At 41.6% G+C, this 16,229-nt stretch overlaps 1 protein-coding gene across 23 annotated transcripts in view; it reads right to left on the minus strand.

Annotated features, from left to right (window-relative positions):
- The window catches only part of RIMBP2 (RIMS binding protein 2), an 883,237-nt gene that overhangs the window by 357,236 nt on the left and 509,772 nt on the right, over positions 1-16,229 (minus strand). The window contains exon 1 of one of the 23 annotated variants that reach the window (XM_073628178.1): positions 11,811-12,038. The exons of 21 other annotated variants lie outside the window; for them this stretch is intronic. In XM_073628178.1, coding sequence (XP_073484279.1) covers positions 11,811-11,906 — 96 coding nt within the window. In that variant the 5' untranslated portion in view covers positions 11,907-12,038. Of the gene's footprint in view, positions 1-11,810; positions 12,039-16,229 lie in introns of those variants that run through there. One more of the 23 variants, XM_073628211.1, reaches the window with a different exon arrangement.

Genomic DNA, 16,229 nt, shown 5'->3' on the forward strand with positions numbered 1-16,229 from the left:
ACGCTACTGTAAATAATTAGAGCTTTGTCAACTAAAGTACTAAAGTTAAAAATCTAAACTCACTTACTGTACCTAATAACCTAATGGTAATCGAGGCTTAGCAAACAAATGGTTAAAAGACAGCTGTATATTTACAGTACATGTGCCCTACACCCCTCCCTTGCCCCCTCCATCTAATAGAACCCCCCTTCTACTTACCTTAGCACAGCTAGCATGCACCTCCTCCACTGGCCTCCGGTCCAGTCCATGTACTGCCATACATGAATGTACACGTAAGCTTGCCAGCTCATTGAGGAGCACTAGAGCCACCAGACCATTACCACCAGCATGTTGCCAGCTGATCTGAGGTGAATAGAAGAGGATATCTTTGGGATTAGGGCCATTAAAATATTGTTTAGTCTCTGGTTTCTGCACTCTGCTTGCCCTGACCTTTTGTCTGACTCTTCAACTATAACTTTTTACTGTCTGCCATGACCTGACCATGCATATAATTTTTACTTTACATGATCCTGTCTGAACTGTCATCTGTCACTGGCCAAGGAAACCCAGTTGGAATGGGTCCAATTAAGATCAGGCGCTTCTAGAGTCTGCACCTTGGAAATGGCTGTAAGTGATACAGAGGATCCACTCTATACATGACACTGTTTATTCTTTTTTCCACAGCTGAAACTACTAAAAAGGAGATGATTGTAGCATGTATTATGAATGCTTCTTAAAGTGTAACTTTACCCATAACAACCTGATAAATAAATAACGTTCTTTAGCAAGGAACATACATTCCAATTATGCTACCAAAATCAGTGTGTGCTATAAATTACTTCCAGCATTACCCCTGTTTCTTCTTCCAGGAGGCTGCCATTTTGCTGAAGCCCAGAGCCCAGAGCAGCAGTAAATATTTAAGCTGTCTGTAGATGAGCCCCTAGTGGCTCTGATTTTCAACACAATTCTAAAAATGGAGAGCAACTGAGCATAAGCAGAGCAGGGTGAGACATTGTATTACTGGATTTTAAACAATATAGGCACTTGTTTTTAATGCTTTACATAGCTACAGTATCTCACAAAAGTGTGACAACACTAAAGAAATTACACTTTGCTACAATGTAAAGTAGTGAGTGTACAGATATATGTAGATGTATAACAGTGTACATTTACAGTCCCCTCAATATAACTCACATAGCCATGAACGTCTAAACCACTGAAAAGTGAGTACACCCCTAAGTGAAAATGTCCAAATTGGGCCCAGTTAGCCATTTTCCCTCCCTGATGCCATGTGACTCGTTAGTGTTACAAGGTCTCAGGTGTGAATGGGGAGCAGGTGTATTAAATTTGGTTTTATCGCTCTCACTCTCTCATACTGGTCACTGGAAGTTCAACATGGCACCTCATGGCAAATAACTCTCTGAGGATCTGAAAAAAAGAATTGTTGCTCAACATAAAGATGGCATAGGCTATAAGAAGGGTATGGCGCTGTTCCTCTAAAACTTTATGATTTCCTATATGTGTGCTATATATAATTCATGGAAAAATAAAATAAAATGAAAAAATGAAGAAATCCAAAACCATACATGGTGCTGCTGTATATATCATATGTGTCAAGTAGCATCTTGTGTATGGATGTGCGTGCCAGTGTGGAAAAGGTGATGGAAGGGAGGGTGGGGAGAGGGGGGGAAGGTGGGGGGGGAGGGGGGGAGGGGAAGTGGGGTGGTTGGAAGACAAAGGTAAAAGGGAATAATCCACTGTGTATCCAAAATCAACCTAATAAAGTGCACACGTGCAGCCAGATATATATAAAAGTCCTTATTTTCACAATAAATTGGTTCATGTGATGTTCGTGCTTATGATTCTTCTGATAAAATCCCGTGTTCTAAATGTGCAGCCACTCACCAGCTCACTTCACCCCTGCTGGGGTATCAGGCAATCACAGTCTAAGCCACTGTGCGGCAATCTCTGGCAGTCTCAGGATCGCAGTGTGTCATATAAAAAGAGAAGGGGTGCCCATAGTGTAAGATCGTTTAAAAAAGTTTATTTAAAACAACCAGAGAGGTACTCACAATTTAAAAGCATGTAGCAAGCGAAAAAAGACAAAATTCTCGGTTAACCATCAGCTGTTCAGAGTTGTTTGGGAAGCACAGATTAGGCCACGCCCTACGCGTTTTGTCATTGGACGTCTACGGGAGTTTTAGAGGAACAGCGCCATACCCTTCTACCAAACCAACCAATCTAGCTGTCCCCATTTATGGTGACTGCATGTTGGGTGGCAGCAGTTCCAAACTGTTTGTAATCACATCTCCACCATCTCCACTGCGCGGGTTCACCACCTTTTTCATAGGCTATAAGAAGGTTGCTAAGACCCTGCAACTGAGCTGCAGCATGGTGGCTAAGACCATACAGTGGCTTAACAGGACAGGTTCCACTCAGAACAGGCCTCACCATGGTCAACCAAAGAAGTTGAATGCACATGCTCAGCGTCATATCCAGAGGTTGTCTTTGGGAAATAGATGTATGAGTGCTGCCAGCATTGCTGCAGAGGTTTAAGGGGTGGGGGGGTCAGCTTGTCAGTGCTCAGACCATGCGCTGCACACTGCATCAAATTGATCTGCATGGCTGTTATCCCAGAAGGAAGCCTCTTCTAAAGATGATGTACAAGAAACCTCACAAACAGTTTGCTGAAGACAAGCAGACTAAGGACATGGATTACTGGAACCATGTCCTGTGGTCTGATGAGACCAAGATAAACTTATTTGGTTCAGATGGTGTTAAGCGTGTGTGGCAGCAACCAGGTGAGGAGTACAAAGACAAGTGTGTCTTGCTCTAGGATCAAGCATGGTGGTGGGAGTGTCATGGTCTGGGGCTGCATGAGTGCTGCTGGCACTGGGGAGCTATAGTTCATTGAAGGAACCATGAATGCCAACATGTACTGTGACATACTGAAGCAGAGCATGATCCCCTCCGGAGACTGGGTGATAGGGCAGTATTCCAACATTATAACGACCCTGAACACACCTCCAAGATGACCACTGCCTTGCTAAAGAAGCTGTGGTTAAAGGTGATGGACTGGCCAAGCATGTTTCCAGAACTAAACCCTATTGAGCATCTGTGGGGCATCCTCAAATGGAAGGTGGAGGAGCGCAAGTTCTCTAACATCCACCAGCTCCCTGATGTTGTCATTGAGGAGTGGAAGAGGACTCCAGTGGCAACCTGTGAAGCTCTGGTGAACTCCATGCCCAAAAGGGTTAAGGCAGTGCTGGAAAATAATGGTGGTCACACAAAATATTTACACTTTGGGCTTAATTTGGACATTTTCACTTAGGGGGGTACTCACCTTTTTTTTGCCAATGGGTTAGACATTATTGGCTGTGTGTTGATTTATTGTGGGGACAGCAAATTTACACTGTTATACAAGCTGTACACTCACTACTTAACATTGTAGCAAAGTGTCATTTCTTCAGTGTTGTCACATGAAAAGATATAATAAAATATTTGCAAAAATGTGATGGGTGTACTCTCTTTTGTGAGATACTGTATACCTGGAAAAGGGGTCAGCATGAAGTGATCTAGCAAGACTTACTTTTCTGACTAAAGTTCCACTTTAATTCTAACAGGCTTTCTTTGTGGTCACCATGATTAGCGTATCATGAGCATCACGTGACTGGGAATGCTGCAGCCCGGTTCCTGATTTGCTTTTCAGAACCCCAGTCTCAAATCAACAGCATGCCAGTTCCAGAAAGGAGCATTAGCTTGACAGCATGTTGTTTCTGTAAAAAAGCTTTTAATGTCCTTCTGCATAACGTCAATCTGCATATTGTGGTTGCAAAACAGATCATTAAAAATTGCAACATGAAAATCCACAGCAACTTTATGATAGCTACATCATCTCAGCGTGATAGTCAGTGGGTAACTCTCTGAGTCGGGAACAACTGTTTTTTTTTTTTTGTTTTGTTTTTTTGAAGGTTGAAAAAAATATTGGCATGTGACACTACCACATAGCATATAAAAAATGTTATTATGTGGTCTCAGTGACTGAAACAAGGGGACTTCTGGTAGACACTACACATTGAGAATGCTATGGATATAACTTGATCACTGCTTGCAAGGCTTTATGATGAACAGGTATTGAGTTGACAGCATTTCTTTAGTAGCATGCAGAGAAAATTCTGTGTTCTACTGAATTTGTTATTCAGGTGAAAGGCATCATTCCACAAGCAGCATGACTTGCCAAGTGGAGACTGGTTGTTGGCCAGTCTAGCTCATTAAATCACTGCTCTCTCTAGCGCTGCTGAGTGGACATCTGCCCAATTCCATTTGTAGTCCTCCTATCAATTTGCTACATGCAGAGCTGCAAATTGCTCTGTAAGAGCTGTATGTTCCCTGACCTCTTACCATCACAGGGAAGACTATAGTAATGTGATGAAAACATTTAGTATGCCTATAACAAACATTACATGCCTGTCTATAGAGACACTGTTCCTACAATGAAAACAAATGTATTCCTTTGCAAGCAAAATCACTTATAGTCTGGTCATTCTTTGTAAGCCTGTTTTATTTATAACAGTGATTTCCATTTGTTTCTTTTCTTTATGCGATGCATACAAATAATAAATTTAAATTATACAAAGATGTTTGAAATATTTATCACCATAAATTTGTCAAGTATATTCTTTACGTGCCAATATTCATTTTTTACTGTAAATTACAAATGTTGTAGGATGATGCAAAAATCAGTTTTGCAGATAGTAGTCACTCTTTTTTTCCTATGCTGGTACAGCTATTTACAAATTTATTACAACTCATATTACATTCTAACTTTGTTATTTGTCATAACATTACTGCAGGCACAGCTGTGTCTAAGGAATGCAGTTGTCTCACTTAGTTTTCAGAGTCAGTGGAACATATTCCCTAGAAACGTCTATGTGAAAAGCCTACCTGACGTTAAGACTGACTGAGCAATTTAAAGCTGAAAGGGAATGTTAGGGCACAGTGACATACTCCCTACTGTCTATGGGGCTGGATGGAGAGGAGAGGAGAAAAAAAGAGGAGGGAAGGGTGAAAAAGAGAGAAGAGGAAAGGGCAAAAGAGAGAAGGGGAGAGGGGGTAAGAGAGGAGAGGAGATAGGAAAAGAAAGGAGAGGAGACTGGAGAAGAGAGGGGAACAGAGAGGAGATGAAAGAGGGGAAGAGAGAGGAGAAAAGAGGAGAACAGAGGGGAGATGAAAGAAGGGAAGAGAGGGGAGAAGAGAGGGGAGAGAGGGGAGAAGAGAGAGGAGAAAAGAGAGAGGAGAGGGGAGAAGAGAGAATGGAAGAGAGAGGGCAAGAGAGGGGAGAAGAGAGAAGGGAAGAAAAGGGAGAAGAGAGGAGGGAAGAGAGAAGAGAGGAGAAGAAAGAGGTGAAGAGAGAGGAGAAGAGAGAGAAGAGAGGGGGAGAAGGGAAGAGACAGGGGACGAAAGGGGAGAAGAGAGAAGGGAAGAGAGGAGGGAAGAGAGAGGAAGAAAGAGGGGAAGAGAGAGGAGAAGAGAGAGAAGAGAGGGGGAGAAGGGAAGAGACAGGGGAAACAAGGGGAGGAGAGAAGAGAGGAGAAGAGAGAGGGAACAGAGGGGAGAAGAGAGAAGAGAGAGGAGAAGAGAGGGAAGAAGAGAGATGGTAAGAGAGAGGGGAAGAGAGAAGGGAAGAGAGAGAGGAGAGGAGAAGAGAGAGGGGAAGAGAGGAGAAAAGTGAGGAGAAGAGAGAGGGGAAGAGAGGGGAGAAGAGAGAAGGGAAGAGAGAGAGAAGAGAGGAGAAGAGAGAGGGGAAGAGAGAGGGGAAGAGAGAGGGGAAGAGAGATGAATAGAGAGAGGAAAAGAGGGAGAAGAGAGGGGAGAAGAGAAAAAGTTGCAGTTGCAGACCTGGGGCACTTATCAGTAGCCAATAAGGCACTGGTACTAAACGAAATAAGTGAAGAGATAAACTTCAGTATTTAGTGCACGATGGTGAATATATCAAACGATTGTCTGAGGGGTATTTCACTTCTCCACCAGGAATGACTACAGATGTCTTTATACTTACATTGCCTTGAAATAGTTACCATATATTAGGATAGACAGAGTAACTGAGAAGATGATTTCACAAACGTTTATTCAAATGTATGCAGCAAGGATCCCAACTTAGAAACAAGCTAACAGGAAAAGACTCTGCTACAGATTTCCATACATGTTCTTTATGTGCAGTATACTGTATGCTACATATGCACAGTACAATAAACTATGGCAACTAATCAGAAATAATATTTTACTCACCAAATTTCAGTAGCCCTGAATCTGATTGCCTGCTATGGTTTACTGTAATATGGACATTATCATTGTCCAGTGCACAGCATTCTATGCTAGTCTGCATTTGTTTAGTCTTAAAAACGTAAGACACCAATTGTAGATAGTGCTTTCTCTACAATGCAGCCTTTGTTGTATCGCACCACAGAACAGCCACAGCAGTATTCCCGCACTGTTGCATTAATATGTTTGTGTTATTATGATCTAATTAAACAAAAGGGGAATTTTAATTGGCCTGAAAAGTTATTTAACCACTTCAGACCCAGAAGGATTTGCCCCTTCTGGTATTTGATCACCTCTGCGGTTTTTATTTTTGTGCTATAAAAAAAAAAAAAGAGCGTCAGTTTTGAAAAAAAAAACTAATATTTTGTATTTTTTGCTATAATAAATATCCCCAAATTAAAAAAAAAAAACAAATTTCTTCATCAGTTTAGGCCTATATGTATTCTTCTACATATTTTTGGTAAAAAAAAAAAAAAAAAAATCACAATAAGTGTATATTGATTAGTTTGCGCAAAAGTTACAGCGTCTACAAAATAGGGGATAGATTTATGGCATTTTTATTATTTTATAATTTTTACTAGTAATGGCGCTGTTCTGTGATTTTTATCGGGACTGAGACATTGCGGCGGACAAATCGGACACTTTTGACACTTTTTTGGGACCATTGACATTTATACAGTGATCAGTGCTATAAATAGCCACTGATTACTGTATAAATGTCACTGGCAGGGAAGGGGTTCACACTAGGGGGCAATCAAGGGGTCAAATGTGTTACCTATGTGTGTTCTAACTGTGGGGGGAATGTGGCTGACTAGAGGAGGAAAGAGATTGTTGTTCCTACTTGGTAGGAACGCACGATCTGTCTCCTCTCCCCCGACAGAACCTGGATTTGTATGTTTACACACATAGATCCCGGTTCTTGCTCTGTCACGAGCGATTGTGGGTGCCCGGCGGTCATCGCGCCCGCCGGACACACGCATTGGCTCCGGGGACAGGCTGCAGGCACACGCAGGCACCACCCACGGCGCGTGCCCGCTACAGTGTCTTAAAGAGCCGATGTACAACTACGACAGCTCGCGCAACAGTGCCAACCTGCTGCAGTATAACTGCAGTAGCTGGTCGGGAACGGGTTAAAGTGTTACTAAACCCAGGACCCTGCATTCACTATATCTGGTCTCTCACAATACACAGAACATGGACACACAATTTCCCAAATAGCATTATTGTTGTCAGCCTGGCATGCAAGCTCCTCGAGTTTGCCATTTGAGTGCCTATCTGATTGATTTGATAGGCAACCAAACAGCAAAATAAAAGGAGTACAGATAAAAGGTTAATGACACTACTGATAATTATGAGGCAGTGGCTTAATGTTGTCAGCCTGCAACAGGAAGTACTGTTATGCCCCGTACACACGGTCGGACGTTGATCGGACATTCCGACAACAAAATCCTAGGATTTTTTCCGACGGATGTTGGTTAAAACTTGTCTTGCATACAGACGGTCACACAAAGTTGTCGGAAAATCCGATCGTTCCAAAACACGGTGACGTAAAACACGTACGTCGGGACTATAAACGGGGCAGTAGCCAATAGCTTTCGTCTCTTAATTTATTCTGAGCATGCGTGGCACTTTGTGCGTCGGATTTGTGTACACACGATCGGAATTTCCGACAATGGATTTTGTTGTCGGAAAATTTTATAGCAAGCTCTCAAACTTTGTGTGTCGGAAATTCCGATGGAAAATGTGTGATGGAGCCTACACACGGTCGGAATTTCCGACAACAAGGTCCTATCACACATTTTCCGTCGGAAAATCCGACCGTGTGTACAGGGCATTACTCTTAGGATCCCCAAATAAGAAAAGTTCCAACAAATCAAAGTGGTGGACTCATATCACATTTCAATATAAAACCTGCAGAGGTACCATCTCATTATCTTACCATGTATAAGAACCAACCATCCCACATGGGGTGGGAAAAATGTGGTACTTTAAATGTACTTTAGATGAGGAATATATTGTGTTACACTGCATACTTCTTTCTAATAAATAAAAGCATATTTTATTATTAATTTAAAAGACACATCAATGTTATTAAACATTACATTAGATTATAATCTTATAGCTTTTACGCAGTTCTTAAAATCAACACGTTTCCTGATCACAAATTGCTTCTTTAGGATATGCGCTGAATGTGCCTTACGCAACGCAATAGTGTGAACTGCTTTTAGGGGATTTAAAAAATTTACAAGAATGTGCACATTGCTTGAATTACAACTTGTTCTATATCAATAATATATATATATACACACACACTACTACACAACACAAATGAACAATTCCTCAAAAATCATACATTTGATTATCTAAAAAAAAGGGGATGACATTATTCGATTATAATATTTTTACCAACATAAATAATCCAGCTGAAATGGTGAACAAGCTTCATGCTTTGTAAATTTCAGTGCTGCACAAAGCATATAATATATAAATAAATAATATTCAAATTTAGCAATGGAGAATTATTGCTAGCTAAATCCCTGAAGTGAGCTGTGAGGATGTAGAACAGATAAAGAGGTCATTATCAAAGAGAACAGTTATATTGGGGGCGGCTCAATGAGAATCCAGAAAGTGATAGAAGAGAACACTGTATATCAATTAAAAACACAGCATGCATGGGGCAGTGGGCCACCATATTCTGATATAAATCACCCATCCGCTTTTCCCTGGAGCTCCACGTGGCACCCCTTTTACCTCACAATTAATAAGCTGCATCCTTTCGAGCAGGCCAAGCAAGATAGAATGGATGACTTGCAGCGTGCTGCCAGCCGGGATTCTTTCTAAGCAGAAGCATGTAAAGCTGGAACTGAAAGTACACAGTAGGAGGATGAGTTTTGCAACCTAATGTAATGTGACAATACTGTCTGGGTAACAAAATTTGGAGTTGCCTGGAGTAAGGCATCTGTTAGGATCTCTCTGAAATATTCAGCCCAAACATATCTGGGTCATTTTTTTTATTTCAACGGCACCTTGTAATCACCTTAACAAAGAACATTTCAAGGTTCCACCAATTAACCTTCACTTATAATAAAAATGTCAAAGAATTATATATACAATTCCAAAGGGAATAAAATTAGATAGATGCCTCCCTTTGCGGTGAACGGTTTGTTTAAATATCCTGGGCTATTGTAATATACTTCTAAACCATTTCCCCACTGATTTCCATATTTCAAGAAATAAGTTGACAGCTTTTGTTTTTCCAGAGCATCCTAAGTGGTAACTTACTAGTCATCTACCAGACAGTGAACTCACCTTACCAGCAAACTTGGCTTTGCCTTAAACGAGTGGAATTCACTTTTTTTCCTGAAAACTATAGCTGTATCGAAAAAGGTTTGGGATAACAAGGAGCACAGAAATTATTGGGGAAGAAGCAACTATGCTTCACATGCAAACTAAACACACTTTAAAGTGGAGCTACACTGCATCTGAGCACCACAAACCAAAATTGCAATTTGATTCATTTTTAATATTCAAAAGCAACCCCCCCCCCCTCCATTTATCCTTGTCTCCATGCATTATTTTGCAGAGAGGTCACTTTGAAAAACATCCCCTAGCATTTCTGGCAGTGGCCATCTCGAGTAAGGGCAGTAGATTCATGTAGCATTTTCCTTCCTGTAATCCATCTGTCCTTGGCTCAGGCAGGAGGGTGTGCTTAGCTGAGAAAAACCCTCCTCCCCTCCTGAAGACTCCTGGGATGTATGACATGGTTTGCCTAGGCCTGGAAACCAGGAAGTAATTGAAGAAATGTAAAAAAAAAAAAAGTTTAAAACAAGTAAATATGATATACTTTCCTATCTATTTACTAATGCTAGCAGCTTAAGTATTACAATTAGTCAATGTTGATTGAGAGAGTGAAGTTTTATTGTGGAAATTAAAGCTATTCCTTCATAGACAACAACTCAACTTAACTTTTTAAAGAGGAAAACTGTACCGAGAGAAATAGTCACTGCTATTACTACCCTACTTCCATAGGTATGCACAGCCTATTGCATTAGGGTGTGCACCCCAAAGCTGTGTGTGTCTATACATCTGGCCTTGGCACATTGATCTCCCTGCCGACACAGTAAAAGAGAAGTGTGTAAGCACTTCTCTTATGGCAGAACAGGGGATCTTTCCCATCTCCCCGCTGCTACACAGAGTGATACTGCTAGGTGATTACGGTGTGCCCACTCCCTCTGCGCACTCCTATGCCTACTTCTCAAATGCTCGCTGTCTAGCAATTATGCCAAACCTTTATCCTCAATATTCCAGGTTTCTGACACAGATGTGTACTGATCATTAAAGTTGGACGAATGTCTGAAGTCCTTATCCACATAAGTGACTCAAAGAATGAAAGCAAATCAGTCACCATAAAATCCACTAACAATGCCTTATTTCTAGGACCCAAATCTGGCAAATAATAAGATTTGTACACAACGAGGGTGTGAGACCCACCGCACCATAACCAAGCGGTCTAAAACATAACCTTTATTATATAAATATAAAATGTGTGTTTTTTTTCACTTAAAGGGGACACACATTTACACACATTTTGTATATATAATTTAAAAAAGGTTATGTTTTAGACCTCTTGGCTATGGTGCGGTGGGTCACGCACCCTCATTGTGTATCAATAAATCAGTCACCATGACAGGCAGACAACTAGCATTTTCAGATGGAGAGGTCATCCATTTTGCCTTATGACAGGTTTGCTTTAAATGTAACTTCCCTATTACATGATTGAGTTTGTAAAGCAAGTACAGGATACTGGATCTGTTAAACCTATATCACATACATCCTCAGATTTCCTAGGAACAATCTCTGTAGAAATATTTTTCTTAAAAGATGGGTATTTTTTTCCACAACTCATTTCATAGACAGTGTTTTCAGAACGTATGTAATAAAGTCACTCAGCTCAGACTCTCATGTGAGAAGGCGTTTTAGATCAATTTTGCATTTAAATGAAATTGTCAATGTGTTGTGCACTTGGGAGCAAATTTCTGCAAAACACGTTGATCCTTCATAAATGGAACTGTATGCTGAAAATGTTAAATGCTAGCAAAGCATTTCAGCACCAATTTCATGAGAACAGCTCCCTCATTACTACACTCACACATGAATAACTAGATGCATTTGTAACACATTGGAATGATTTTCTACTAGGCATTTATGTAACTAATTGTATCCTGAAATTACCTGGATGCAAAGGACATTATTTTCTTATGTGTCTGCTGCATATTTACTTGTATTTAATAGGGCAGCGCACAGACCAAATGATGAGAAAACTAAACAATGGCAACCAATCAGATTTGACCTTTATTTACTTAGAACAGTTGTAAAAAATAAAATATGACTGTTCTTTGGCTATGGGTCATGTCGCACACTGTATTCGATGAGTCAGTTTATCACAGCTCAATGCATATATTCACAGAAACATACCATGCACATTTTCTCTTATACAAAGTGGTCCACACCTTACCAATCATCCATTGCCGCCGTCTAAATGCCTCTCCTGTCCATGTCTCAGTGTAGCGATCCTGCACAACGGTAGTCCCACAATTGTGCTTCATAGATACAATTCTTGAGCATCACCATTAAACGAAAAAGATCCTCACACATGCTGCATTTTCTACTATGTAGAATATTTTACTTGTTGGCATGAAACTAGGTCAGCCGATGCTCTGAGAGAATTTTTTTTCTTCCAGGCTGGGAAAAACCGTGTAAAATGCCCAGAGAGACAATATCTGCTCAAATCCTTGTGACAGCAAGGTTTTATTTAGAAACATTTGAATTTTAAATAAGCCCTGTCTACTATTAGATCCTAACACTGCTATTTCTGTAGAAACAAAAACACCTCCTTACAGGAGATAACAGAGACTTCCTATGTGTTTGGAAATAGAAATGCAAAAAGAAGCATGTCATATTATAGCTGAAATCAATTCTGGCATAAGGTCTTGCACTGCAAAGGAATAGGCATGCAATGCCCCTTATTCATGCTTATCTGTTCTCTGTTGTTTACTTGCCTGGCGGCTTAAAAGTTTAAAGTAAAGGTCCTCCTGGAAAAGTCTGCAGTTCACTGATTATAAGGATGCTTCATGTGAATCAAGTACTTTCCAGTAATGCCTTCAAATTCACATATGTGGTTGCCAGCAGCACTTCCTTAATTTTCCACTCAGGTTTTCAATACAATGACTAATTATTCTACTATTCACAAAATGATTATTTAACTATAATATATATCTGCACAAACATCTCATTTTTAATTCTGAAGTTCCCAATTTCAAAAATGCTTAACACAAAAATAAAACTCTGCTAATAACACTTTCAGCATAATTAGGTGTTTAAAAGCGATCAACTTGATGTATAAAATGTTATCAATATGTGATTTACATGAAGAGGCATACAGTATACGGGCAGCACAGTGGCTAAGTGGTTAGCACTTTCGCCTAGCAGCACTAGGGTCACTGGTTTTAATCACAAGACCAGCATTTCCTGCATGGAGTTTGCATGTTCTCTTTGTGCCTGCTTGGGTTTCCTCCCACACCCCAAAGACATACTGGTAGGTAAATGTCTCCTGTCTAACAGCCAGTTTTATTATTACGGATATAGCTTGCTCTGGTGGTAGGGTGGGTGGGTGTAGTCCTGCTTGACCCCACCGCCAAGTCTACAATGTTGGCCTGAAGTAAGGCCCATTGGTTGTTTGGTCTCTTTTTGGCTAATAGCCGAACATGTACTGCTATATAGGACACTTCACAGGTAACCACATTGGCAAAGTCCCTGGTACCTAATAATTGACTTTTCATGGGTTTCTGACTAAACTTCATTATCCTTTAAATATGCTATTGTCATCATCTTCTTGTCCACTGATTTGATGACAGTGTCAGTATGCGCTTTCTTTTGTTACATTATAAGGGTTTTTTATTGTCATTTAAAAAACTGAATAAAAAGATTGAAACAGAAAAATGTATCAACATTCCCACTAAGTATCCAATACAGGCATAGTTCGGGCCTTTGAGGTGTTCAAAGAAAAAAACATAAGATACATCCAATCAGGGCCAGATTTCTGATTTGATGACAGTGTCAGTATGCACTTTTTGTTACATTATAAGGGTTTTTTATTGTCATTTAAAAAACTGAATAAAAAGATTGAAACAGAAAAATGTATCAACATTCCCACTATGTATCCAATACAGGCATATTATGGGCATTTGAGGTGCCAAAAGAAAAACCATAAGAAACATCCAATCAGGGCAGGATTTCCCATTAAGCACTATAGGCATGTGCCTACAGGTGCCCTTTATAGAGGGGCACCTGCTCAGGGCGGTGCTGCCTCTTGTTTCCCTACTCTCTGTGGTAGCTGGAAGAGGATATATCGGGGTTCCCTTTGGAGGATCTGTTGGTTTGGGCCCCCCTGGTGGGCGGTGGGTGGCGCAGTGAGGAGTGTAGAGGAAAGAGGTGGCACCCATGGCTCTGTCTGGCCAGCTGCTGGTGTAGAGTTGCTGGGTGAGGAGAAGGAGCAGGCAGCCCCCCCTCCTCTGGAGTTCGCCATTACCCAGGGGCTGCCGTAGCGGCTTTGTCTCAGAGATCAGAGCCCTGGCTCAGCCTTTTGTCTTCTGGAAGACGGAATGAGGCGAGTCAGTCCAGCCAACCAGGTAGGTGGGGGAAATTCCCGGGAGCTCTACCGATCTAATCCTCCCTCCATCCTCGCCTGCTCTGGCCTGGGGGAGTATTGGAGGGGCAGTCTGGACACGTGGAGGAGGGATGATGATTGGCCATGGCGCCTGGATTGGATTGGTGCCCATACACAGCTGGGCTCTGATCACTCCCCACCCGCCTCTAGGAGCATGGCGCCCGGTGTTAAAGTGTTTGTTACCCCAGCATTTCATATTCCTGATATATGCCTGCTGTACCATGGACTTGTATGAAGAAGTCTCCAGTTCTCTTTGTATTGCTTCCTTTGTCTGAAAACCCTGGTGTCCCTGCCAGTCCTTCTGCTCTCCTAATAAGAACTGACCACACTAAGCAGGATAACACATCATGGTCAGTTCTCCAGGTGTGCAGGGAACTCCCCCAATGATCAGACTTGTCCTGACACGCCCCCTCTGCACAGCCATTCACTGGAAAGTTCAGCGTGCTATTCCTTCTCCTCCCCCAGCTCTTATGCAGCTGAGAACAGAAGAAACAGAGGGGATGTGATCACTTATAAAAAAAGAGAAAAAAAGGGTATTTATAATGTTTTTCATATCTATACACAGATGTTTTGCCTTTGAATTAAAATTTTAAACTGAATGGGTTGTTTTACAAGGTGATAGTTTCCAATCACTTTAACCGCTTCCCGACCAACCGCGGCAGTTATGCTGCGGCAGGTTGGCTCCCCTATGCGAGCCGTCGTAGCTGTACGACAGCTTGTGGGGCCAGGATAGCAGGCGCGCGTGCCCACTGCACAGTGGGGTTGCCGATGCTCAAGGCCGACGGTCGCGATGACCGCCGGCCACGAACGATCATGACCAAGAGACACAGAACAGGGACGAGTGTGTGTAAACACACACTTCCCTGTTCTGTTCTGACAGGAGTGGCAGATCGTGTGTTCCTACTAGCTAGGAACCATGATCCATCACTTCCACTAGTCAGTCCCCTCCCCCTTCAGTTAGAATCACCTCCCAGGGAACACAGTTAACCCCTAGATCGCCCCCTAGTGTTAACCACTTCACTGCCAGTGACATTTTTACAGTAATCAGTGCATCTTTATAGCATTGATCGCTGTATTAATGCCAATGGTCCCAAAAATGTGTCAAAACTGTCCGATGTGTCTGCCATAATGTCGCAGTCTCAATAAAAATCGCAGATCACCGCCATTACTAGTAAAAAAAAAATAATAATAAAAATGCTATAAATCTATCCTCTATTTTGTAGACGTTATAACTTTTGCGCGAACCAATCAATGTATGCTTATTGGGATTTTTTTTACCAAAAATATGTAGAAGAACAGGGCTTTTTTTCTCAGAGAAAAGTTGCAGGAACTCCTCCTTTTCTCCACCCTTACTCACCTTCGAGCACCGTTTCTTGATTCCACCCCCTACCAAACTCCCATACTGCCCTTTAAGAGAATACAGAACCAAGTATTTTGTGCTGATCAGTAATTTGTATGAAATGTGTTAATGATAACAGAAAAAAATCAGTAAAATAGGTGCACTGTAGCCAGTAACAACAGAGCCCCCTCCAGCAACAATAGTCCCCCCCAAAAACAATGAACCACCCAAAACTGAACGCCCCAGCAGCAACAACAGATCTCCCCACAGCCAGCATTAATAGACTCCCCAGCAGCCAGCAACAATAGACTCATCCCTCAGCAGTAGATCCCCAAGCAATATAAGACCCAGCCCCAGCAACAATAGCTCCCCACCAGCAACAATAGACCCCTCTGCAAAAATAGATCCCCTCCATCTAGAATAGATCCCCCAGCAACCAGCATCAATAGACCATGCAGCACACCCCATGCAGCACACCCCAGCACCCCTTACCATTACATACAGTCAGTGCTGGAGGTGCCGAACTGCGTTCCCCCACGTTCCTGCTGAAAAAAAGCCCTGTAGAAGAATACATATAGGCCTAAAAAAAAATTAGCTTTTTTAAAAAAAAAATGGGGATATTTATTGTAGCAAAAAGTACAAAATGTTGTTGTTTTTTTTTTTTAAATTGTCGCTCTTTTTTTGTTTATAGCGCAACAAATAAAAACCGCAGAGGCTATCAAATACCACCAAAAGAAAGCTCTATTTGTGGGAAAAAAAGGACGTCAATTTTGTTTGGGTGCAACGTCGCACGACTGCGCAATTGTCAGTTAAAGCAATGCAGTGCCGAATCACAAAAAGTGCTCTGGTCAGGAAGGGGTAAAT

This window comes from Aquarana catesbeiana, linkage group LG01 (genome assembly GCF_042186555.1).
Source record: "Aquarana catesbeiana isolate 2022-GZ linkage group LG01, ASM4218655v1, whole genome shotgun sequence".
In the NCBI taxonomy this organism is placed as follows: Eukaryota; Metazoa; Chordata; class Amphibia; order Anura; family Ranidae; genus Aquarana; species Aquarana catesbeiana.